Genomic DNA, 27,616 nt, shown 5'->3' on the forward strand with positions numbered 1-27,616 from the left:
GATTTTTTATGTGTCTGTGCCTTATGTGCTTCATAAACTAGACACTGTAATCTTATACTTGCCCATAAACCTTAAAATGTACCTTTTTTCCCCAAATTATTTTTTATTTACCTCTTGTTTTCTTTTGTCGTATACCAAGGTTTTGTAATTTGACCTTTTCTCCTATCATCTATTGGGGAATGCAGCGGTAGAACAGGAAGTTAGAAACTGTTGGTATTGGACTGCGGCTTTCTGTTCTGCCGCAGCGTTCCCCAATCCATCTAAATGGATACACCATCCAATTTTGTGTTCACCACGCCATGCCACCACCTTCATTTTCCCATAGTGGTTGAATCTGTGGCACCAGTCCTAACCTTTGTTGACCCCTGTTTTTGGCAAAAGTGGATAAATAACATAAAACAACTAGCATAAAATGTGACTTACTGTCATCTTCAAAACCGCTTTATCCCTTTGATATATCGCGAAATTTTTCTACTAAGTGTATATAATTTTGTGGAAGATAAGTCTCCTAGAAGTAGGCTCCTTTGCCTATCTCAGTGGTTCTCAAATGGGGTCAGTTGTGTTCCCTCAACCCTCCTCAGGCACATGAGCCAGTGTCTGGAGACAGTTTTGGTTGTCACAGTTGGAGGGGGTGATGTTACTGGCATTTGAGATCTAGAGGTCAGAGATTCTACTAAACATTCCTCAGTGAACGGGACAGCCTCGCCTCCATCTCTCTTCCAAGAGTTATCTGACCCAAAATCAATAGTACTGAGGGTGAGAAACCCTGATCCAGCTCCGATAGCTTTGAAGTTGTTAGGCAAAAAACACAACTTGAGAATTAACATTAATTTTGCCTTCTGTAAAATAGTATATACTGTTCCAATTTACTGTAAAACACAATTTTCTTTATAGAAAAATGTGTTTTGGAGATTTAAGAGCTTTTTGGATCTTAAGAAAGCAAACCAGGTAATTTGAAGTTCGGTTACCCATCTGATAATTCCATTTTCATTTGTTCTTGAGTTTAAAAAAAATTTTTTTTTCACTAAGAAACAAAAATGACTTTAATTCCTATGAGGTCAAAATACACTCTGTAATATTTTCATTGTTTATCCATATGTGTTGAATTATTAGTCTTCCCTCTGTCACCAGTGGATGCCTTCAAAGCTTTATGTTAATCTCGATTTGTGCAAATTTAGCAAATCCCAGGAAAGCAAAAAGGTGTTGATGGAGAAATCTCTAATTTAGACTCTTAAGTTTTGATTCATAGCAGAGGATAATTTCTTTTCTTCCCAGGATTGTTATTCTGGAAGTGAGCCAAGAGAGTTTGAATTTCTAGAGTAAGATGCGTCCACATGAGAGAAACTTCCATGTATAGTGGAGGTGGAAGTTAGCTGGGGTTGTACATGGATCCATCATGTCTACCTGATGCACTAATGATGCCACAGAGCATTGGTTCTCTGATATCCATTCACACTGCAGCCTTCTTCCATATCTTCTTTCCTAAAAACTTTCCATTCCGGTTGTTTTTATTAATTTCGATAGTATAACAACATGTCTCTACAGTTAAAAAATAAGGGTGCCAGAGTAGTCTGTGCTAAAGAAACTTGTAAATCCACTCAAAACAGCAAATGGCCCTTTCCATTGTGAAATTGGTTCTTGATATATTGGGTCTCTGTGGTGATGATTATATTTGGGATTTTCTTACTCTACCCCCCCCTCCCTGTTTTCTCCTTACCTTCTGTAGACGTGTAGTGAGAAGACCACCAATTTGCACGGGTATGGCATGTTGCTGCCTTGTGGAATTGACAAGTTCCGAGGAGTAGAATTCGTATGTTGCCCACTGGCTGAGGAAAGCGACAATGTTGACTCAGCCGACGCAGAGGAGGATGACTCGGATGTCTGGTGGGGTGGAGCAGATACAGACTATGCAGATGGGAGGTAAGGCAGCCTTTGTGTTTGCTCTCTCGTAGATGCCAGAACATCTAGTATATAGTTTTGTTTCTTCTATAAATGTGTCTTTCCATTTCTCATTAAAAGGATCTCTGCCCACTCCTGTCAAGGGTTTGCTTTTATGAGGAAAAAAAAATCTAACCATGAACTCCTGTTATGGTTATGGCCAGCTGTGTAATTTTAGTCTAATTGATCAGCCATCACTGAGTTATTTTTAAATATTTTATTTTCATCTCCAAAGTTGGGATCAAAATTCCACTGATAGTGTAAGATGTGGTTCTATAGAGAATTGAAATCTGAGTGAGTGACTGGACTTCCGTTTTGGTCTATAATTTAGAAATTTTTTTTAAACAAGATTTTCGGATTATTTTATTAGTCATTAGTGAAATCTGAAATTTTTGTTAAGAAAGGTTGGTTTTGGCTTTTTTGTTTGTCTCTGTGGGTTTTTTGGCCTTTAATCATAATCTCTGCCTTTGTGAATGAAGTCAGAGGCATTCATAAGTGTTTGCTTAAAATTCGTTAACCATCTCTGGTTTCATGATAGTTTGGAATTATATTTTCACCTCTTCTTCTTTGGGATCTTAATCCCATAACTTCTAGAATTATTTTTTTTATTAAAAGCAAACATCTATATTCAAATCATAAAATTGAAAAACTAGAATTTGGGGGTTAGAAAAACCATCTGGTTCCATCTTCAGTTTCATGCTCTGTCACACGCCAGTGGTGATGATGATCTCACTTCTGCTTTTCCTCCAGGATCCTCTTCAAATGTTTCCTGGTGTCACAGGTTTTCCAAAAGAACATTAAGTATGCATTGTTAAGGCTTATGGTTATTACTATAAAGTTTTCTGACTGTAAGAGTCAGTTATTTTTTTATAATGTATTTTGTAGAATTTTCAAAAATAATTTTACAAAACAACTACATTTTACAAATATATATTGTGTATTTTACAAATATATATTCTTTTTTTTTAAAAGATTCATTTATTTTTTTGAGAGAGAGGGAGTTGGGGCGGGAGGGGCAGAGGGAGAGGGAGAGAGAATCTCAAGTAGACTCCCTGAGATCATGACCTGAGCTGAAACCAAGAGTCACACGTTTAACCAGTTGAGCCACCCAGGCACCCCCCCCCCAATTTGCTGTTTCTTATCAGTTAATAATGTCAGGCTTCTCCTTGGTGGCTATTGTCCAATTTTACCATAACTTTTTTGTTAGTTAAGCTCTTTTGTGTTCCCTCTTTGCTAGATTTAGAAAAATTGTATTCGGTGTAGCAGGACATAAAGCTAAACAAACAAATAAGTGAATTACGAAGAACGAGAGAAGAAATAAGGGGAAAGTGAGCTGTATGCTTCACAGTATTTCTCTCCATAAAAGTTGAAAGTTCAGTGGAGAGCAGGTTTTGCCAGTGGGAAAGCATCTGAGCTTTTTTCCATGGGATGGATTGATTGTGTTCTGGGCCATGGCTGGTCTCTCACCTGTATTCCATGAGCCAGGTGTAGAAACGTCCATTGGTTTGGGTTTAATTGCTGCTTTGTGTAAACGTTGGAGAATTGCCTAGTTCTTCTGGCATTTATGATAGTTTTTGCATATTTTTTCCTCAGTCATATCTAGATTTAAAAGTTTCAGAATAAGTTCTTGAAAAAATTCTTGTCATCAGGGCTCTTACTACGTTATGGCAGTGCAACCAGTGTTAAAAAGGGAATTTAAAGTTGGACAACCATTTTCTTTGGTCATAGTCTGTTAGATACTTGCTCATTTCCCATCATTGCATTGACTCTGTACTTAATAAACAACCCAAATCATGGTGAGTAAACCAAGAGAGCTCCATGACTGCTGTTAAAATTAGAGTTAGCTGTGTACTTATAACCCTGTATCAAGGTTGGTGACCCACCGTTTGTGATCATTCATATAGCAGGGACTGTTATAATTAAGAATGGGTATTTTTACTGTATCCTGAGAATGATGGGCTTTTGCCAGGCCCTCTTTCTTTCCCAGTTGACACATTTTTTAATATCTCATAAAACCTACGTTTTTAAGAAAAGATTTATTTATTTATTTGAGAGAGAGTGGTTGCACACACAAGTGGGAGGAGGGGCAGAGGGAGAGGGAGAGAATCTTCAAGCAGACGCCCCTTGCCCCCCGCGCGTGGCGCTTGATCCCACAACCCTGAGATCATGACCTGAGCCGAAACCAGGTCAGATGCTCAACCCTCTGGACCACCAGGTGCCCCCCACCATACTCTTTTTCTTTTTCTTTTTTGACTGGGAGGGAGGGTCCTTTCTAACCTGGATAGACCCCATGGACAACCATTTTTACATACTCATTTGAATATCCTAGACTTATTGATACCCTTCACATTTTCTCACCATATTTTTGCCAGTCTTTTGTATTTGGGAAAAAGTAATTTCTCCTTTTAATTGTTTGAGTGTTGTAAGGTTGATGTATCATGTGCATAGCCCTATTAGTTAATTCCATTTCATATTCATGCTGTAACATCAGCTGGGATCTTCGTGTTAGTAGATTTGCCGAATTACCGCGATTTGTTGACCTGTCACCTTCCACATAGCAGCTGATCCAAGCCACCTTCATTCTCCTTGGTTTCTAGCACCACTCTCCACAGATGTTTACAGCAGCTTTATTCACATTATCCATGCTCCACAGATGACCCCTTCACAGTCCTTTGTCATGAATTGCTACATCACGGTACCTGGGAGTTAGTTAGGTGCTCATACGTGTTTGTTGAGTAGATTAACAAATTCTCTCTACCTCAACATCCGTCTGTACCTTCTTCCATTTCTTTGTTTCCCATTTTACCTGTTATAATTATGTTCTATCTGAATACCACTTGATTACCTTCACTCCCTTTCTTGGATTTTTAAAAAAATATTTATTCAATACTTTTTTTTTTTAAAGTAGTTTTAGGTTTACAGCAAAATTGAGCAGAAGGTAGAGAGCTCCCATCATCCCCATCCTCACATGCGTAGCCTCCCCCAACATCAGCGGCTCCCACCAGAGCGGAACATGTGTTACAGCTGACGCATTATCATCCCAAATCCCTACTTTACAGTTAGGGCTCAGCTCACTCTTGGTCTTGTATATTCTGTGGGTTAGGACAGATGCATAATGACGTGGGTCTATGATTATGGTATCATACAGAGTATTTTCACTAAAAATCCTTTGTGCTCCACCTGTTCATCCCCTCCCTCCCCCCGGCCCCGTCTCAGCCCTGGCAACCACTGATCTTTCTATTGATTGTATTCATAGTTTTACTTTCCCTAGAATGTCAAATAGTTGGAATCATACAGTATGTAGGCTTTTTCAGGTGAGGTTCTTTCACTTAGTAATATGCATTTAAGTTTCCTTCGTGTCTTTTCGTGGCTTATAGCCTGTTTCTTTTTAGTGCTCAGTAATAGTCCATTGTCTGGATGTGTACAGTTTGTTTATCAATTCACCTCCTAAAGAACAGCTTGCTTACATCCAGGTTTGGGCAATGTGAATAAAGCTGCTGTAAACATCCATGTGCAGGCTTTTGTGTGAACCTATGTTTTTTGCTCCTTTGGGTAAATACCAAGGAGCCCAAGTGCTGGATTGTGTAGTAAGAGTATATTTAGGGTTTTTTTGTTGTTATTATTGTTGTTGTTTTTAAGGATTTTTTTTCTTTTTGAGAGAGACAGCAAGTACACGAGTGGGGGCAGGGAGAGGGAGAGAGCATCTTTTTTTTTTTTAAGATTTTTTTATTTATTCATTTGAGAGAGTGAGAGAGAGAGAGCACAAGCAGGGGGAGAGGCAGAGGGAGAGGGAGAAGCAGACTCCCCACTGAGCTGGGAGCCCAACACGGGACTCGATCCCAGGACCCTGGAGATCACGACCTGAGCCGAAGGCAGATGCTCAACCATCTGAGCCACCCAGGTGCCCCAAGAGAGAGCATCTTAAGCAGGATCCACACTCAGCACGGAGTCTGACTCGGGGCTCCCTCTCACGACCCCGAGATCATGACCTGAGCCAAAGTCAAGAATCAGATGCTCAATCGACTGAGCCACCCAGGTGCCCCAGAGTATGTTCAGTTTTGTACCAAACTGGCAAACTGCCTTCCAAAGTGGCTGTACTAGTTTGCATTCCCACCAGCAGTGAGTGACAGCTTCTGTTGTCCACTTCGTCACCAGCACTTGGTGTCATCAGTGTCCTGGATCTGGGCCATTCTAGTAGGTGTGTAGTGGTATCTCTTTGTTTTACTTTGCATTTCCCTGATGACATAGGATGTGGAGCATCTCTTCAGATGCTTGTATGCCATTCACCTATCCATTCTTTTATTTTCGGTCTCCTTTATCCTTTGCTCCTTCACCTCTGCGCACAGAGGAGTGCTGTTTGTTCCATGCAGTTCAGATGGTCGTTTACCTGCTACAGCACTTAACTCCTCCGATTACTCCTTCCTGCATCAGTGCCTCGCTTCTTCCTGTTACCCTCGTGCTTTTTTTTTCTTACTGGACACATCATACCTTGACTTCTCTTCTCATTACTTGGCGTTTATTCTACCTGAACCACAAGGCTCTTCACTCTCTTCCCAGATAATTTCTCCATGCCTTAGTCACGATCCTATTTTGCATTTCTGATCCTATTGATGCTTGGTAGGAAATCGTTGATGCGTCCTGCAGCCTGTAGCCAAGTTAAAATTCCCTTGCAGGCCGTCCAGAGCTCATTACTTGGCCCCAGCCTGCGTTCAGCATTGTGCACGGGCCTCCCCTTGTCTCCTGATATCCCTATACCCTCGGCCTTTTCTTTGGGCTGTTGTTTCCACCTTTGTGCCCCTTCTCAAAATGCATTTCCTTTGTCATCAGATGGTGTTAATCTACCACAAAGCTGCTTGTAAGTTCTAAAGTGCTACCTCTTATCATGACCTGTAAAATCCTGTGTATTTTTTAACATTCACCCAAAAAGATATCTCCTTTACAAGTCTTCTCTGATTATCCCTTGAAATAGTTGGCTTCACTGTCCTACCCTTGCTTTGTATTATTTTATTTATGTTGACTTTTCTCCCAATTAATTGTAGTTATTTCTCTTTTTATCTGACAGAAGCCAAACTACAGTTTATGTACCAAAAATGTCTTACACACTGGTCTTTGAGAAATATTAGCCAAATTCAATTATTTATTTAAAAAAGTTTTTTCATAGCTTTTGGTAAGGACTTCATGGTCCATAAGTAGATGTTATAGAACCTCTCTTGTGTTTTAGCTGAGATGTTTCCTATGGAAATACAATGTGAGCCACATAATGCATGTTTATACTTTTTTTTTTAAGTTTATTCATTTATAATCTCTACGACCCAATGTGGGGCTTGAACTCACAACCCTGAGATCAAGAGTCGCACGTTCCACTGACTGAGCCAGCCAGATGCCCCCGTTTATACTTTTTTTTTTTTTTTTTTTAAGATTTGATTTATTTGACAGAGAGAGAGACAGTGAGAGAGGGAACACAAGCAGGGGGAGTGGGAGAGGGAGAAGCAGGCTTCCCGTGGAGCAGGGAGCCCGATGCGGAGCTCGATCCCGGGACGCTGCGATCTTGACCTGAGCCGAAGGCAGATGCTTAATGACTGAGCCACCCAGGCTCCCCCCGTTTATACTTTCTAATAGCCACTTTTAAAATAGCGCGAAGAAGCCGGGGAATCAATTTTAATAACATTTTATTTAATCCCATATATTCAGTACTATCACTTCAACCTGTAAACAATATGGAAAGGTTCTTAATGAGATTTTTTGCATTATTTTTTTGTCTCTTTCACACGAGGTCTTTTCAATTTAGCACGTCATTTTTATGTACAGCCTCTCTCGTTCTGATTCCAAGTGCTCCAAAGTCCCACGTGGCTGGTGGCCACTGTACAGGACATCATAGCTCCAGATCCTTCAAATTTTTAATCACCCTTGATTTTCCATTAAGACAATGGTTTTTATAGATAGCCCAGTGATATATTCTATGATTGAACTCTTAAATTTTTTATTTCTTTTGTAACTCTCCCACATTTTTAAAATGCCAAAGAATTGTTTTGAATTTCCTATAATTAGGATATCTGGTCCTTGTAGCACTTCATTGTTCAGTGTTTTTCTGTTAGCCCTGCAGGCATGTATGCCTACTCAGCAGGCGAAGCAGGCAGACGAAGGAAGAGGTATTTTATCACCTACCTGCAAACAAACTGGGCTCCTTCCAACTGGCACTTCCTTGTTCCAGGAGCTAGCCCTCCTTGTGACACTTGAAATGCAGAGTCAGAACAGGAATTGAACCCATCTTACTTAACACATCCTCGGGGGGTACACCGTATGACGGTTCTTGAAGAGGAGAAAATGAAGCCTCACCCTGATCTTCCCAGAAACAAGATTTGATCCACAGTTTAATACACTTTTGTTGATTGGTAGTTAATGAGATTTGTTTTGGGTAGGACGTGAGTGTGTTCCTGTTGCTAATGCGGCGTTTAGGAAGACATGCTTTGTGGGATGAGCTGGGTTTTATGACCTTCTTGAAAAAGAGGTAAGTCTTTCAAGAGACTGAATGTGGACAGATCAGTAATTGTTCGCAAGTCCTTTTGTAAATTACCTCAGTATTTATTTCTCCAGTGTTACAGTGATTAAGTTCTCAGACCACCTCAAAATACCTATTTAAGGGATCAGTAATGTAGCTTGCTTATTTAAAAGTGTACAGATTCCAGTCATCACGGGTAAGGATTTTTCTATGGGAAAATTCATTAGGAGACTAATGTATGCAGTCAGGCCTTGGGAGTGCAGTTCTGGGGGGCCAGTTTTCTCCCACCTGGAACTGTAGAATCTACCTGAAAAATCGTATCATCCACAGGGCTTGTTGAATTTGTACAGCAAATAACATAAGGGAAGATCCTCTCATTCTTTTATAATAGCACTTTTCCTCTCAGGAGTCGGTCCTCACGGTTTTTTCCCCCCCACAAAACGGAACCTGAGGTAACATAGTTTCTTGTTTTCAGGGTTGCAAACGTTGGTGAGACTGTAATGAGAGGTAACCTAATGTGTCTTCTTAGATAATGAGATTTTTTTTTTCTTTTTAATTAAAAAAAAAAAAGCCGCTTAACTCAGATGCAAATGACTGATTGCTTTTCACTCTGCCCTTCTCTGAGCTGTGTTTTGTAGCTCAGGAGAGTTTTCTTTGGCTGATGAAGGTTTCCTCAACAGTGTATGTGCATGTGTGCACACGTGCCCATGTGTTTGTGTACACGCATGTGTGCACACCGGGGAACATACCATATCTTACAGTGCTAAGTGAGCCCGGTCAGCTGAATCACTCCTGCCTGCCTTGCCCACTTTACCATAAAAGCCAGCCCAGGGGCGCCTGGGTGGCTCTGTCAAGTAAGCGTTCTAACTCTTGATTTTGGGTCCTGAGATGCTCTGAGCCTCCTGTCTGTGCTGCTGAGTGCGGAACCTGCTTACGATTTTCTCTCTTCCTTGCCCTCTGCCCCTCCCCTCCTCAGAAAAAAAGCCAGCCCAGCACCACTGACTTATCTGGGTACTGAGAACCCTTTATATTATTATAATTTTTTATAGTCTAAATTATTTTACAAAAGTAAGAATAAAGGAATAGTGAAAAATAACTTCATTTGGAAAATTTTAGTAAGAATTAATGTCAATATTTTAATTTGAATAAAATTTAAATGTAGTAAATGCAGATTTTAATTCCATCTTTTCCTGATTTTGAAGGTAGAGATTTCTGAAATGGACAGTATTCTTTGAATGCAACTAGCTGTTAACTAGTCACCTGCTGTGCATGAACCTGGAATGTATTCATCTTATAAATACCGACTGCAGATTTAAAATACATCTCTATTAGGTTATAGCCTATTGTACTTCTTGGGTTTTTTTCTTGCATTTTCACTTGATGATTGTAAAAATCAATACTTTTAAAACTTGGAGAGCTCATAATTTGTTGAAGAGAGAGAGCCATTTTCTGTCCATAATTAAAAGGTATTTCTAAGTTTGGTCTTACAAACACCCATTAGAATCATCAGTCCTTTTTTTTTTGGTTCTTTTGTTTGTTTTCTTTCCATTTCTACATTGGTTCTTTACTTCTTATCATCTTTGTAGGCACTCCTGCCTTTGGTATTTGTCTACCTCCAAACTATATCCAAAAAATTTTGTGGCCTAAACATGATAACATTTATTGCAAGCATAAAAGGGGAGAAAATACTGTCACACATCTCCTTAGCAAAAACAGTGAATGGTGTCATCCTTCCTGTTAAATGACAATGTGTATGAGAATGCTTTCCTTTTTTTTCTTAGAATTCTAACATTGCTCACTTTTCAGTTCTTGGGCCTGTGAAAATCCATCTAGGATATCGTCATCTGAAGACTCATGGTCTGAGGTCTTATTTCTATGATCAGTTTCATTCATTGTCTGATTTGTTCAATATTTATGAGGTACCTCCTGTCACTTTTCTCCTATTTGCTAATGTGGAAAATGAACATTTGTGATTTTCGGTTGTGTTTGATGGAAGTCTCCTGACTTCTTCCATACCTTTCTGGAAAGGTGATGTAGGATTTTGGGAACACAGGAATAAACCTGTGATGGATTTCCCTGTTGCCTCATCCTCGTAGGCAATTCCTCATCCTTTCATTTTCATATTATTTGGTCTTCTTCAGCATAGTTGGAAATAGTTAATGAATATGGTGAAATAATTCTGGGGATGTTAAAAATAGGAAAGCGTTGCAAAAAATCTTTGGTATGTAAGAAGTTGCAGTGGACTGATAAAAGTAATTATAAGATAAAGTGAGCTTTATTCAATACTTTAAAAATAAAACCTCTCTAAAGAAGGGTAAAAGTCAGAAATACCGACCCTCAGAAGAACGACTCGAAACTCAAAAGGTAAGATTATGTCTAGTGGACCCGGCTGGTATACTGAGGGTTAATAGCCTACGGTACTTACCACAGGTTTACATTTCTTAGGAAACCTGTGTGACTTTACACATTAAAACATTTGGCCTACTTTTCCACAAACTGGGGACTCAACAAATATTTGAGTTAAATTGAATTGGTGTTCACATCAAATACAGACAGGCATAGTTGGTAACTCAGAGTTAAACTAATGGGGCTTTAAAACAAAACCACCGAGAAATAACATTCCGAATATGCAATAATAAAGTGAAATTGCATCAGAAGTCTTTAACTATTTTTAAGCTAGAAATACTGAAAAAAAAATGCTGGTACCTCCAGAATATTTATAACAGTTGCTTAGCACCATTGGTATAGTTACTACTTGAATATCTTTTCATTGCTTCAAAAAATGAAATAAAAGGGCACCTGGGTGGCTCAGCCTTCGGCTCAGGTCATGATCCCGAGGTCCTGGGATCGAGTGCCACATCGGGCTCCCTGCTCGGCAGGAAGCCTGCTTCTCCCTCTCCCACTCCTCCTGCTTGTGTTCCCTCTCTCGCTATCTCTTTCTCTGTCAAATAAATAAATCTTAAAAAAAATGAAATAAAATAGAATAAAATGAAACAAGATTGGGATTCCAAATGAAGGTAAGATTCCTCTCTCTCTGAGCTTTTGAATAAATGTCCACTCTTAGGGCAGCTTTCCTATTTGAACCAAGCAAGCATTTTTTTGTTATTTGGTGTCAAATTGGAGCTCTTTACTAAAAATAAAGATCAGCAGGCAGAAATTTCAGAAGTACAAAAATTTCAGGAGACTAGCTCAATCCATTAGCTGTTGGCAAGCACTGTGTGATTTTAAAAATGAATAAATAAACATCAGTTTAGAACGGTGGTTCTCAACTGGGGGTGATTTTGCTGCCCAAGGGACCTTTGGAATTGTTCACATTTAGAATTGCCACAACGAGGCGGGGGGTGCTCCTGGCATTTGGTGGGTAGGGACCAGGGATACTGCTAAGCCTCCTACCACACACAGGACAGCCCCACAACAAAGAAATGTCAAAAGAGTCAAGGTTGAGAAACTGGTTTAGAGGTTTCTTCAGGCTTGGAAAGCCTGGGAAATTATGCTTTAAAACCCCTGATCTCCTGTGGACAGAAAAGCAGACATCCCGGGAGTCTTGAGTGCAGCTTTTGTGCTTGATGGAAATGCTTGAGATGAAAACAAACCTTCCAGACATCTGCATCCATAGCTTAAAAGACCATCATCAAAATCCATTCCGATACGTGGGGTGCCTGGTGGCTCAGATGCTTGGGTGTCTTCCTTCGACTCCGGTCATGATCCTGGGGTCCTGGGATCAAGCTCTGCATCGGGCTCCCTGCTCCACGGGAAGCCTGCTTCTCCCTCTCCTGCTCCCCTTGCTTGTGTTCTCTCTCTGGCTGTCTCTCTCTCTGTCAAATAAATAAAATCTTAAAAAAAAAAAAAAATACACTCAAATACAATGGATGATTAAGGCTTCCTCTTTGTACCCAGTTACTTCATTAATTCAAATCATTATGTCAGATATTTTTCCTCTTATTAGTATCACTGTTCTACATTTTGACTATAATAAATTTCAGCATATTTTCTGGGATAAATTGATTTGGAAATACTCGATATATTTAGAGGCATGGGAGACATATCTCCAATGAAAATATTTTTCCATTGCATGTATCGTACCTTTTCAGAAGGTTTTGAGTTAGGGAAATCACCTATAATTTGACCTCACTGTAAATTTTGTGTTCCTGTTTGTTTTTGTTCATATGGATATGTTTTTATTTAGTTGTGGCTAAAATATCACATTTTTATTTCTAAAGATTTTAATATTTAGAAAATACTTTTATAATCTTCATATCTATTCCTTCAAAGTTTGTGCATCCATGTGACCATTGTCAAGCTTTTTTTTTTTTTTTGAGAGAGAGAGAGAAAGAGAACATGAATAGGGCAGGGGCAGAGGGAGAGAGAGAATCCTAAGCAGACTCCCCCAAGAATATGGAGCTGACCATGGGGCTCCATCTCACGACCCTGAGGATCATGACCTGAGCTGAAATCAGGAGTTGTACGCTTAACCGACTGAGCCACCCAGGTGCCCCATCAGACTTTTTCTTTTTTTTAAATGTTACGGAAGCCACGCTTTTGAATTCCTTAATGAGCCTAGATTTCTTCTCATATTATATAGTAGTTGCATGAAGGTGTATTTCCAAAAGTTGGATTACTGGATTAAGAGATAAGAATGTTTTGACAGTACTTAAAAGGTATCTCGATAATGTTTATGCCTATTTACAGTGAGGTATCAACAGCGAATGAATTTATTTTATCATTCCATATTCACCACTATTGGATTCTTACTAATGTGAATAACATGGCCCTTGCCTCCTACCTCCAAACGTTCAGGGTCTTCTAGACTCAGTTTCATGAGGGTATGGACTAGTTTTTAGTGCCTTCTTATACCTTCATCTATGCATGACTAGACTAATTGTAGTAGATATTGTATATGTCTTGCTGTGTGCAAACTGTTTCCGAATACGTTGCAAATGTTAACTCATTTAACGTTCGCAGCTCTTTAATGTCTATCGTTATTTGTTGAATGATTTAGTCAGTTTTTGGGGGGCTTTTCCAAAGTTAGGAATAGATCTGTGCTAAGGTATCTATAGTTGGAGATTGCAGTATTTTTTGTCTTCTGCCAAGCAAATGGTGTAGGTATTCCAGATGTAAACTTCAGCAGAACCCTTTTGCAGATATTCCATTAATACTACATAAATGAAATGTAATTAATAATCTGTACGTATCTCATTCAGTATATTTCTTCCATTCCACCTAAAGAGCACATGTAAATCATAACTTTAAAAAAGTGATTAATTCAGGAGGGCGGAGGAAGATGGCAGAGGAGTAGGAGACCTGGAATTTGTCTGGTCTCAGGAATTCAGCTGGATAGGGATCAAACCATTCTGAACACCTACAAACTCAACAGGAGATCGAAGAAAAGAATAGCAGCAACTCTCTGAACAGAAAAGCGACCACTTTCTGGAAGGTAGGACGTGCGGAGAAGTGAATCCAAGGTGATATTCGGGAGGATAGACGGCAGGGGAGGGGGCCTCCATCGGCCGCTTCTGGCAAGTGATAGAGCTGCGGAGCACAAAATCGGAACTTTTAGAAGTCGGCTCCGCTGAGGGACGTCGCTCCAGTGGCTAAATGAGGGGGGGAGCCCTCGCGGGACAGTATGGTCTCAGGACCCTCGGGGTCAAAGGAAGACGGGGGTGCCTGAGTGTGGCAGAGCTCCCAGGTATCAGATTAGGGAAGCCAGCTACAGAGACGGAGCTGAGGCGTGGGCTCTCAGCTCAGGGTTGCCATAAACTGTTGCCATAAACAGCCCAGTCGGGCCACTGCTCCTCCAGCTGGGACCCAACAAGCGGCAGATCCGGGGAGACTCCCCTTGCTCCCCTGGGAGGGGCGGCGCGGGAGCACACAGCAGGAATCAGCTGGGTTTGGAGACTCCACACGGGGTCGGGTGCCAGAGATAGAAATGCTCAGTCACAGGCCGGGTGAGCACGGAGTGTGGCGGGAGACCAGGGAGACGGGAGTGACTGACTGCCTTTCTCTGGGGGCACACTGAGGAGCGGGGCCCCAGGTTCTTGGCACCTCCGGGGCAGAGACTGGGAGGCCACCATTTTCACTCCCGTCCTCCAAAACTGGAACAAAAGCTCCCGAGAGCAGACGGGAGCAGCTTACTTAGCCCTGACCGACAAGGGCGGGGCAATTCCGCCTCTGGCAAAGACATTTGGGTACCACGGCAATAAGCCCCTCCCCCAGAAGATCAGCAAGAACGGCCAGCCAAGACCCAAGTTTACCGATCAGTGAGAACCACAGAACTCCAGTGCTAGGGGAACACTGCACATAGAATTCATGGTTTTTATACCATGATTCTTTAGTCCTTCAAAGTTAATTTTTTTTAACTTTTTTTTTAATTTTTTTCCCTTTTTCAACCAACATCTTATCCTTATCAATCCCTTTTTTTAAAAAACATTTTTATTTTTCATTTTTAGAGTCATATTCTATCCCTTCATAGTAGTTACCCTTATTTTTGGCATATATAAGTTGTTCTCTCCTTAAAATATTGAGATACAGTTCCTTCTAACAGATCAAAATATACCCTAAATCTCTAGTGTATGGCTTTGTTCTAGTCTCCTGCCTGATCACATTCTCTCCCCCCCTTTTTTTTCTTTCTTTCTTTTTTTTTTATCCTCTTTCTTCTTCAACTTCTTATCAATTCCTTTTATAAAATTTTTTATAATTTTCATGTTTACAGTCATATTCCATCCCTTCATCATACAACCCTTATTTTGTACATATATAAGTCTTTCTTTCTTTAAAATTTTGGGAGCCATTTTCTTCTAACAGACCAAAATACACCGAAAATCCAGTGTGTAGCACTGATCTATGCACCAGGCTGATCATATTTGATCATATTCTGTTTTTTTTGTTTTGTTTTGTTCTGTTTTTGTTTGTTTTTATCTTTTTCTTTTTCTTTTTTTTTTCTCTTTCTTTTTTCTTTCTTTCCCTTTCTTTTCCTCTGGTTTCAGGTCTTTTCTGATTTGTTTAGAGCATATTTTCTGGGGACATTGTTACCCTGTTAGCATTTTCTTCTCTCATTCATCTGTCCTCCTCTGGACAAAATGACAAGACGGAAAAAATCACCTCAACAAAAAGAACAAGAGGTAGTACTGTCTGCCAGGGACCTACTCAATACGGACATTAGTAAGATGTCGGACCTAGAGTTCAGAATCATGATTTTAAAGGTACTAGCTGGGCTTGAAAAAAGCATGGAGGTTATTAGAGAAACCCTTTCTGGAGAAATAAAAGAACTCAAATCTAACCAAGTCGAAATCAAAAAGGCTATTAATGAGGTGCAATCAAAAATGGGGGCACTAACTGCTAGGATAAATGAGGCAGAAGAGAGAATCAGTGATATAGAAGACCAAATGATGGAAAATAAAGAAGCTGAGAAAAAGACACATAAACAACTACTGGATCACGAGGGCAGAATTCGAGAGATAAGCGATAACCGTAAGACGAAACAGCATTAGAATAATTGGGATCCCAGAAGAAGAAGAAAGAGAGAGAGGGCAGAAGGTATATTGGAGCAAATTATAACAGAGAACTACCCTAATGTGGGGAAGGAAACAGGCATCAAAATCCAGGAGGCACAGAGAACCCCCTCAAAATCAATAAAAATAGGTCAACACCCCAACATCTAATAGTAAAACTTATGAGTCTCAGAGACAAAGAGAAAATCCTGACAGTAACTCGGGAGAAGAGATATGTAACCTATAATGGTAGAAACATTAGATTGGCAACTGACCTATCCACAGAGACCTGGCAGGCCAGAAAGGACTGGCATGATATGTTCAGAGCACTAAACGAGAAAAATAGGCAGCCAAGAATACTATATCTAGCTAGGCTGTCATTGAAAACAGAAGGAGAGATAAAAAGCTTCCAGGACAAACAAGAACTAAAGGAATTTGCAAAGACGAAAGCAGCCCTACAAGAAATATTGAAAGGGGTCGTCTAAGCAAAGAGAGAGCCTAAAAGCAGCATAGACCAGAAAGGAACACAGACAATATAGAGTAACAGTCACCTTACAGGCAATACAATGGCACTAAATTCATATCTTTCAATAGTTACCCTGAGTGTAAATGGGCTAAATGCCCCAATCAAAAGACATGGGCTATCAGATTGGATTAAAAAACAAGACCCATCGATATGCTGTCTGCAAGAGACTCATTTTAGACCCAAAGACACCCCCAGATTGAAAGCGGGCGGGTGGAAAACCATTTACCATGCTAATGGACACCAAAAGAAAGCTGGGGTGGCAATCCTTATGTCAGACAAATTAGATTTTAAACCAAAGACTGTAATAAGAGATGAGGAAGGACACTATATCCTACTTAAAGGGTCTATCCAACAAGAAGATCTAACAATTGTAAATATCTATGCCCTTAACATGGGAGCAGCCAATTATATAAGGCAATTAATAACAAAAGCAAAGAAACACATTGACAACAATACAATAATAGTGGGGGACTTTAACACCCCCCTGACTGAAATGGACAGATCATCTAAGCAAAAGATCAACAAGGAAATAAAGACTTTAAATGACACACTGGACCAAATGGACTTCACAGACATTTTCAGAACACTCCATCCCAAAGCAACGGAATACACATTCTTCTCTAGTGCCCATGGAACATTCTCCAGAAGAGATCACATCCTAGGTCACAAATCAGGTCTCAACCAGTACCAAAAGATTGGGATCATTCTCTGCATATTTTCAGACCACAATGCTTTGAAACTAGAACTCAGTCACAAGAGCAAAGTCAGAAAGAACTCAAATACATGGAGGCTAAAAAGCATCCAACTAAAGAATGAATGGGTCAACCAGGAAATTAAAGAAGAATTTTTAAAAAATTCATGGAAACCAATGAAAATGAAAACACAACTGTTCAAAATCTTTGGCGTGCAGCAAAGGCAGTCCTAAGAGCAAAGTATATAGCAATACAAGCCTTTCTCAAGAAACAAGAAAGGTCTCAAATACACAACCTAACCCTACACCTAAAGGAGTTGGAGAAAAAACAGCAAATAAAGCCTAAGCCTAGCAGGAGAAGAGAAATAATAAAGATCAAAGCAGAAAGCAATGAACTAGAAACCAAAAGAACAGTAGAACAGATCAGCGAAACTAGGAGCTGGTTCTTTGAAAGAATTAACAAGATTAATAAACCCCTGGCCAGACTTATCAAAAAGAAAAGAGAAATGACCCAAATCAACAGAATCATGAATGAAAGAGGAGAGATCACAACCAACACCAAAGAAATACAAACAATTTTAAGGACATATTATGAACAACTCTATGCCAGCAAATTAGGTAACCTGGAAGAAATGGATGCATTCCTAGAGATGTATCAACTACCAAAACTGAACCAGGAAGAAATAGAAAACCTGAACAGACCTATAACCACTAAGGAAATTGAAGCAGTCATCAAAAATCTCCCAACAAACAAAAGCCCATGGCCAGATGGCTTCCCAGGGGAATTCTACCAAACATTTAAAGAAGAATTAATACCTATTCTTCTGAAACTGTTCCAAAAAATAGAAATGGAAGGAAAACTTCCAAACTCGTTTTATGAGGCCACCATTACCTTGATCCCCAAGCCAGACAGAGACCCCATCAAAAAGGAGAATTACAGACCAATATCCTTGATGAACATGGATGCAAAAATTCTCACCAAAATACTAGCCAATAGGATCCAACAGTACTTTAAAAGGATTATTCACCACGACCAAGCGGGATTTATCCCTGGGCGGCAAGGATGGTTCAACATCCACAAATCAATCAACGTGATACAATACATTAACAAAAGAAAGAACAAAGAATCATATGATCCCCTCAATAGATGCAGAAAAAGCATTTGACAAAGTACAACATCCTTTCTTGATCAAAACTCTTCAGAGTATAGGGATAGAGGGTACATACCTTAATATCATAAAAGCCATCTATGAAAAACCTACAGCAAATAGCATTCTCAATGGGGAAAAACTGAGAGCTTTCCCCCTGAGGTCAGGAATGCGGCAGGGATGTCCACTATCACCACTGCTATTCAACATAGTATTAGAAGTCCTAGCCACAGCAATCAGACAACAAAAAGAAATCAAAGGCATCCAGATCGGCAAAGAAGAAGTAAAACTCTCACTGTTTGCAGATGATATGATACTGTATGTGGAAAACCCAAAAGACTCCACCCCAAAACTGCTAGAACTCATACAGGAATTCAGTAAAGTAGCAGGATATAAAATCAATGCACAGAAATCAGTGGCATTCCTATACACCAACAACAAGACAGAAGAGAGACAAATCAAGGAGTCGATCCCATTTACAATTGCACCCAAAACCATAAGATACCTAGGAGTAAATCTAACCAAAGAGGCAAAGGATCTGTACTTAGAAAAGTATAAAATACTCATGAAAGAAATTGAAGAAGACACAAAGAAATGGAAGAACGTGGGGTGCCTGGGTGGCTCAGTTGGTTAAGCAACTGCCTTCGGCTCAGGTCATGATCCTGGAGTCCCGGGATTGAGTCCCACATCGGACTCCCTGCTCAGCAGTGAGTCTGCTTCTCCCTCTGACCCTCTTCCCTCTCGTGCTCTCTATCTCTCATTCTCTCTCTCAAATAAATAAATAAAATCTTTAAAAAAAAAAAAGAAATGGAAAAACGTTCCATGCTCATGGATTGGAAGAATAAACATTGTGAAGATGTCAGTGCTACCTAGAGCAATCTACACATTCAGTGCAATCCCCATCAAAATACCATCCACTTTTTTCAACGAAATGGAACAAATAATCCTAAAATTTGTATGGAATCAGAAGAGACCCCGAATAGCCAGAGGAATATTGAAAAAGAAAAGCAAAGCTGGCGGCATCCCAATTCCGGACTTCCAGCTCTATTACAAAGCTGTCATCATCAAGACAGTATGGTACTGGCACAAAAACAGACACATCGATCAATGAAACAGAATAGAGAGCCCAGAAATGGCCCCTCAACTCTATGGTCCACTAATCTTTGACAAAGCAGGAAAGAATGTCCAATGGAATAAAGACAGTCACTTCAACAAATGGTGTTGGGAAAATTGGACAGCCACATGCAGAAGAATGAAACTGGACCATTTCCTTACACCACACACAAAAATAGACTCCAAATGGTTGAAAGACCTAAATGTGAGACAGGAGTCCATCAAAATCCTAAAGGAGAACACAGGTAGCAACCTCTTCGACCTCAGCTGCAGCAACTTCTTCCTAGAAACATCGCCAAAGGCAAGGGAAGCAAGGGCAAAAATGAACTATTGGGATTTCATCAAGATAAAAAGCTTTTGCACAGCAAAAGAAACATTCCACAAAACCAAAAGACAGCCGACAGAATGGGAGAAAATATTTGCAAATGACATATCAGATAAAGGGCTAGTATCCAAAATCTATAAAGAACTTATCAAACTTAACACCCAAAGAACAAATAATCCAGTCAAGAAATGGGCAGAAAACATGAACAGACATTTTTCCAAAGAAGACATCCAAATGGCCAACAGACACAAGAAAAAGTGCTCAACATCGCTCGGCATCAGGGAAATCCAAATGAAAACCTCAATGAGATACCACCTCCCACCAGTCAGAATGGCTAAAATTAATAAGTCAGGAAACGACAGATGTTGGAGGGGATGCGGAGAAAGGGGAAGCCTCCTACACTGTTGGTGGGAATGCAAGCTGGTGCAACCACTCTGGAAAACGGTATGGAGGTTCCTCAAAAAGTTGAGAATAGAGCTACCATACGATCCGGCAATTGCACTACTGGGCATTTACCCCAAAGATACAAATGTAGAGATCTGAAGGGGTATGTGCACCCCGATGTTTATAGCAGCAATGTCCACAATAGCCAAACTGTGGAAAGAGCCAAGATGTCCATGGACAGATGAATGGATAAAGAAGAAGTGGTGTATATATACAATGGAATATTATGCAGCCATCAAAAGAAATGAGATCTTGCCATTTGCAATGATTTGGATGGAACTGGAGGGTGTTATGCTGAGTGAAATAAGTCAATCAGAGAAAGACATGTATCATATGACCTCACTGATATGAGGAATTCTTAATTTCAGGAAACAAACTGAGGGTTGCTGGAGTGGGGGTGGGGTGGGAGGGATGGGGTGGCTGGGTGATAGACATTGGGGAGGGTATGTGCTATGGTGAGCGCTGTGAATTGTGCAAGGCTGTTGAATCACAGATCTGTACCTTTGAAACAAATAATACAATATATGTTAAGAAAAAAAAAGAAGAAAGCAGGAGGGGAAGAATGAAGTGGGGGAAATCGGAGGGGGAGACAAACCATGAGAGACGATGGACTCTGAAAAACAAACTGAGGGTTCTAGAGGGTGGTGTGGGGGAATGGGTTAGCCTGGTGATGGGTATTAAAGGGGGCACATTCTGCATGGAGCACTGCATGTTATGCACAATGAATCATGGAACACTGCATCAAAAACTAATGATGTAATGTATGGTGCTTAACATAACAATAAAAAATTTAAAGAAAAAATATAAAATAAAAAAATAAAGTACTTAAAAAAGTGATTAATTCATTCAGCTTTATTCATAAGTTTCAGATCCTAAAAAGTTTCAAACCCATACATAATTTCAACTCAATTATTCATATATATTTGAGGGAAGTTATAAATCCTTGATTTTGACTGATATTATAGTATGTGTTGATTCCATAAACAACAGCTTTTAATCTGCCCTAGTTATAAGCCTGAAATAGAATCTAAAGCTTTAGATTAGTTTAATACAGATGGGAAATAGGAAGGAAAATGTATGTTGTGACACATGCCTAAAAAAAGACCAGAAACTGCAGAAGGCTAACTTAATCCACTTGAGAAACATCACTCTGACCTAAACTGAGCAAGATCTTTCTTTTCCAGCTCTTGCCTTCTATTTATTTATGTGGGAGTGTGGAGCCGAGTTAATGGAGGGACAGAGGATTTATAAATCCTACTTTTACATGAGTAGCTGGGTCTGTTCCGTCTAATCCTCTTTAAAAGGATAGAAAGGCTTCTTACTCAATATTTCTGTGCAGAATGTTTCACAATGATAACTTTTTTTTTGGTAGAGAATGGGTTTATGAACTTAGAGAAATATACATGAAAACTACATCTCCATTTGATCAACAACTGGGCCATCTTGGCTCTTATTTTTAGGTGAGCTGGTCATTATGTAGAGATAGAGATGGAGCTAATGCAGCCTGTAAGCCCATCATGTTAGCACTATTTGTGGAGGGGAAATGATAATCCAGTAACCCCAACCCTAGGTAACATGTCAAAATATAAAAGATGGGAATGCTGAGCTGACTCTGAATTGAGGACGACCATGCCCGTGGCTTCATTTGAAGCTGTTGATGGAGCTCCCGCATAAAGCACAGGAATAAGATTTCACAGTGTCTTCCTCTACCTTTCCCGTAAGAACTTGTGGCACAGTAAATGCATCAACAGAGCCCACACTCTTTGGAGCGTTCTCTGTACCCTACACATGAGCACAGTTAGGAGATACTTTAAATCCATGACATGAACATGGGACTTACCTCTTCCAGAAAGATGGAAGGTGCTAATAATGCTAGGTGCTGCCCATTTCTGGTCATTTCCCGGAAACTTGAGCAAAGACCCGCACCACCAGTTGCCCAGCATAAGGGGGAGGGGGGCCGGGGACATCTCGATCATGATCATTATTGCACTTAGCATTAAAGCAGGCATTCAAGCTCCGTGTGTGGTGGCGCACAGTGCTTGGGATAGTTGAAAGCTGACTGAACTCAGGTCTGTATGCTGCAAGTACTCTTCTCAGAAAATGATTCCCAGATGGTAGTATGGAGGAAGTGTGTGTCACAGATTATCGGTGGTTTATGAAGACTTATCATTGATTCATGTAGTATGTTCTACAATGTTGGCTTCCAGCTAGCTTGGGATGTGGAAGCATTCATGGCCTCACCTGATCTCAGGCTGTTGTGAAAATGCATGTCTATTCATGCATTTTCAGTATACTGAAAGTCGGTATACTTTTCTCTGTCTTTAAAATTGGTTTTGAGAAAGAATGGGAGAGGCTTTATTTGACTAAAGCTTATTTGGATCTCTGGAGTTAAAATTCTTGGAGTATATAATCTTTCAGCTGCTTTTCTGCCTTGCATCTTGAGAAAGTGGTCTTAAATGCTCAGAAGCGGGGGGACTAACAACTTTGGAGGAGAGTCACAAAGTGAATCATAGAAATGATAAATTACAGCCTTAAATCTTTGTTAGTGTCTGAGTCAAGTGGAATGGATTTGATGAGCCAATGTGTGGCTCTGAGACGTAACTGTGCCTGTTGTCAGCTTCTAGCACTATTTGAGACGGTGACGGCATCACCGTGTCTTGCACTGAAATAAGGCAACTAATTTGAAAATGATGAATAGGAGAGGAGCAGAAGCTCGCATTTTCTCTTGAGGCAACTGGCCGCCAGCTCTGCGGTCTTATTAAAAATGCTGAGTTTCTGTATTTAATAAGCTTGGGTCCCATGTATATCAAGAAGGAAAATAAAACACTTTAATAGTCTGAAGCAGAGTTCAGCCGTGTGGCCAAACCAGTGGGGTTTGTTCCGATTGGCAAGCAGGTGATGGCTGGAAAAGGAGATGTGAGATGCCTTTGAAGTGGTGCAGGGTTGGGTTGCTGCCATTGGAAAGTCACATCTGGCAGTGATCACTGTGCTCGCTGGGACCCCCCGGCACAGAGCTGCCCCGGTAACTGGACAGGGCTGAATGCAAAGTGTGAGGGAACCATTTGTTTCGTAATAGTAACTTACAGGGTTGGATTTTTCACCGCCGAGGATCTTACACCATTGAGGAAAGGAAGATCTTTTTATCCTCCTAATGTCTTTTCATTGAACTGTTCAAATATCCTGAATTACAAAATAGGAAACGAGGAGGAAAATAGAGAGCCTCGTGATGCCAACAGGTTTCTGGCAGTGGTATCCCCAGACAGTAACTTCTTGCTGAAACCAACATCTGGATATTGTTATTCTCATTGTAAAACCCCTAGTTTAGATGGGATTCACTATTATTCCATATAGGGTGGCCCTTAAATGTATGTTATTCTTTTTTTGTTTATTTGTTTCCTTGTGGCCTGAGGATCTGTATCAGCATATTGAGCCCAAAGAGATTTCTTTTACTTGAGCCGTGTTGTTCCTCAGATCCTTGGTAATAATAAATTGCATGCTGGAACTTTATTTGGAAGTTAGTAATAATAAATTGGCTTCTAGGAGCCCTGTAATAGGAAGTCAAGCTGTAGTACATGATGTTAATATCTCCCCGCCTAAGTCTAAACTGGTACCCAGAACTTACCACAAAAAACTCCGCAAAATTTTAAGAAGCCTGTATTTAAGAACCCTTGTTTTCGAAGGAAGCCATTCATAGAGAGAATAATTTAGAGATACTCATAACTGTTTCCTTTGGTGAGAGATAGAGTAAACAAAATCTTTCCAATGTGAGCCCACAAACAGACCCTTGGTGTTGATGATGTTATTTACTTAACCCTCTCCTCCACCCCCCCACACATCTGTAAATATAAGCGTATTTCTGTCTTTTGTAAAACGGTGTGCTTTTACTTGCATCAGATGTTGGTTATCTTTAATCAGAAAGATTCCTGTAGGAAATAAAAACATTATCCGTGTAATATTTTACTGACCATAACCTCTTTTCCTAGTTTCTTAATTATATACATAAACCGGTATCATATTGTTTACTAGGAAACATCTTCATAAACTTTTTGAAGGCATCTGAAGTGCAAACTATGATTGTTTCTGTTTTTGAGTGGTCCTATTAATAGTGCTTCCCCCAGCTCTATTGGTCTCTATTCATTTATTGTCAATTTCAAAAATAAGCAGAGGACACACAGACCATCTATCTGGTCATGTTATCTTTACACATTTGAAGATGCAGCAGATGGATGTTCATTGGTGTATTTTATGTCCTGTTTCCCATGAAACACAATTTTGCCCTGTACCTCACTCTGAAGAGAACTGAATATAGAGCATATAAGAGGCTACAATGCTTGTATATTGACTAGGTTGTTTTAGTAAGGTGTCATGTGTATTTCTGGAAAGATCTGCCCAAGAATATTCAAAAGTACAGTATGGTGTTTGAAGTTGCTTGAAAATATAGGATAACAGCATTTTATTGAGAACCGTGGTAAGTTAGACTATATAACTAATTTGGTATTATATTGTCCTTGTGTCTTATAATTGAAATTGCATTTGAAACCATCATGCTATTGTTTGAATTTGGTCTTCCCAAGTTTTCTGCTTAGCGCCCTATTGCCGTTCTGATGCGAAGAGCCTTAGCTGTGTCACTGAAGTATGCACTGGTTATCAGCTGTTACATCAGCCGCTCAGTAGTCATGAGATGAATGTTGCTGGGTACTAAAAATGTTAACATAAGCTTGGCTACCAGACTGGAAAAGAGATTATCATCATGATGTAGAGGACCACATTACATTTACAGTCATTTAATGATGGTAAAGCTAATCTGCATAAAAAGACTTGGTGAGGAAACAACTCCACCGTGCTAGACGCACCCAAAGAGTTTAGGAAAGAACAGACTTGGTCCTTAAGAAGATGACTTTTGCTTCAGAAATGTCTTCAACGGTTTAGAGTGTGCTTTGGACCTAGTAAAATTTTCATGTGAGCTTGTATCTTTACATCTAACATGGGGAAGATTGCTGTCACCTATTATCATAGTACTTGCTTTTAGAAGGGAGTTAAAGCTTAGATATGGGAGCGTGTTGAACTAAAATGTTCAGTGGGCTTGATTGTGGTGCACTGAGTGGAATTGTAAGGGAGGGCAGGCCGCGGGGGGCTGCTGGTTCCTTTGTCAACCTACTCTCCCACCCCTTACCTCACACAGTCAACTAGAAAAGCTCTCCTTAGGGCATCATGACTAATCTCCCACTAATCTCCTCTTTCTGGTTTGAGAATCATGGCTGTTATAACATGTTTCTTCTTAATTAGGTCTTCAGAAAGTATTGTGGGCCTTGTAATAATTATAACCAGTACTAACAGATAATGACTTAAGCACTTTGCGTCCTAGATGAGGTTTGAAAACATTAAAATAGGTGTTGGTAGCAAACAACTAATATCTTCCAATTTTATGAATTTGAATACATATGTAGGAGTCCTTTTTATTTTAGGGAAGCAAAACATCAGAAAATGTGATTTTTCTAGGGTTGGAAAATGGCTGTAGAACTCCCCTTTGCTTGTGCTGTCTCTCTCGCTCTGACAAATAAATAAATAAAATCTTTAAAAAAAAATAGAGTGATTTAATGATAGCAGCACAGAGGAGCAGGATGCTGAGACCACACTTCATCGCATCTCTGTACCTAGTTTGGCTTCATGTCCAACTTACTGTTGGCCCTGAAACACACTTAGCAGCACGTACATGCACAGAACATGCATAACGAGGTGGCCTTTCTCACCTTTTCCCACGTGGGGAGTGCTCTTTCCCAGCATGCACACTGGTAAATTGACTGTATGTCGCATCTTTGTCTGGAACAGTATGTTTAGAACTCTGTGATGTTTGGCCCTGACCCCTGAATAGGACTCAGTATGCTCTTGCTCTGTCGTTGGTATTAGTTGACAAGTAAGGTAGTTCATTTCCTCATAACTTTATCTGCCTAATCAAGGTGCCAGGTACCAGATGCTGCTGGGCTCAGGAACCTAAATATTCATAGGATAGAAATTTCAATATAAAGCACTTTAAGGTTAATATGCCCTTAGAACCGATTATCTTTGTTTTTGCTCGGAAGCCCTTTTTCTTTTATAACTTGTTTGTCTTCATTTCCAGTGTGTCTTCCCAATACGTTCTTTGCACAAGGCTTTGGCGTTTTTGTGTTTGCTTCTTTCCAGCCATCCTGATAACCAGTTTTTTGTTTTGTTCTTTAAATTCCTGACTCTGGTTATCTCTCTGGGATTATTTTAGTGTTTCCTTTCTTGGCCCCTTCTCCTTGATTGCTGTAATCTACACCCTTAACTTTATAATACTAGTTGTATTGAGTTAGCCCGGGCTAGCTAGGGTTAGCCCCCAGGTTGGCAGCCCGAGGGTCTGTATGGTGAGGTTGAAGAACTAAGGCCAGATGTACAGGGTTTCCTAATGTGTCCGAGAGAGAGTTCTTAATTCCCACCCCCCCACCTCCGCCTTGGTTCTCTCGCAGCTGTTCTGTCTTAGTCGTGGCCCTACACCCTCCCTTAGGAAATACAGCTAAGAACCTGGGACTCATGTCATCCTTGCCAGAAATCCCACCCATTCTGGGTTCATGCACTTGCCTCCATCATTTCTAGCACAATCCTAGTACCGCTATTTCTTGCTGGAGTTACTGCAGCATCCCACTGATTTCTGCTCCCTTTGCCTCTCCACTGTATACCCAGCCGTTTCCGCACACACATCTTAAGCCACTCTGTTCACAGCAGCCAGGACACTGAATATAAACATGTACATAGAGTTGATCGTGGGGCTCCCAAGACTAAGATGGGCTAGTGGCTCTCGAGTACACTTAACAAGCACATACACAGAGGAAGAGCAGTGAACCCTTTTGCTGACATGCCAAGGACGGCGTTAACGGGAATGGTCACTCAACACATACCTTGCGTTCTTTTCCGGGTGTGAACGTATTTGACCCCCAGCTTCTCTGCACCTCTCCGGCATTGCCCCGTGCCTCCCTCTCCCCACTGCTGTCCCTGTATTGTACAAAACACAGCAGGCCTTCCCCACCCCGCAATCGACCAACCTCCCTATACTGATTTCCCCAGTTTTCTGGGTTTCTTTTTATCTTTAGCCTCAGCTTCACTGTCATGTTCTCAAAACGAATTCCCTTGATCACTTTGCAAAACACCCTCCTCCCACTCGTCTCAATTTTCGCAGCCTACTTATTTCGTCCTGACATAAATTACACCGTTTAGTATTGTATCTGCTGATCGTCTTTCTCTCCCCTAATAGAATGTAGGCTCCCTGAAGGCAGAGATCATATCCTTTCCTCTTCTAGAGCCTCAGATCTGGCAGAATGCCTGGTGCATAGTTGATATCCACTAACATTTGTTGAATGAAGGACTTTTCATATGCTGTTGTTTTAAACGTCGTAGGATGTTCTTGATTAGGCTCTTTAATCAATACAGAA

General features: G+C 40.4%; 1 protein-coding gene across 6 annotated transcripts in view; it reads left to right on the plus strand.

Annotated features, from left to right (window-relative positions):
- Positions 1 to 27,616, plus strand: part of APP (amyloid beta precursor protein) — a 262,737-nt gene that overhangs the window by 106,573 nt on the left and 128,548 nt on the right. For all 6 annotated transcript variants that reach the window (XM_028115529.2, XM_028115501.2, XM_088024143.1 and 3 more), the window contains exon 5: positions 1,727 to 1,920. In XM_028115529.2, coding sequence (XP_027971330.1) covers positions 1,727 to 1,920 — 194 coding nt within the window. The remainder of the gene's footprint in view (positions 1 to 1,726; positions 1,921 to 27,616) is intronic.

This window comes from Eumetopias jubatus, unplaced genomic scaffold (assembly GCF_037043125.1).
Source record: "Eumetopias jubatus isolate StellerSeaLion01/CBP00866 unplaced genomic scaffold, mEumJub1_p1.0 scaffold_1, whole genome shotgun sequence".
Taxonomy (NCBI): Eukaryota; Metazoa; Chordata; class Mammalia; order Carnivora; family Otariidae; genus Eumetopias; species Eumetopias jubatus.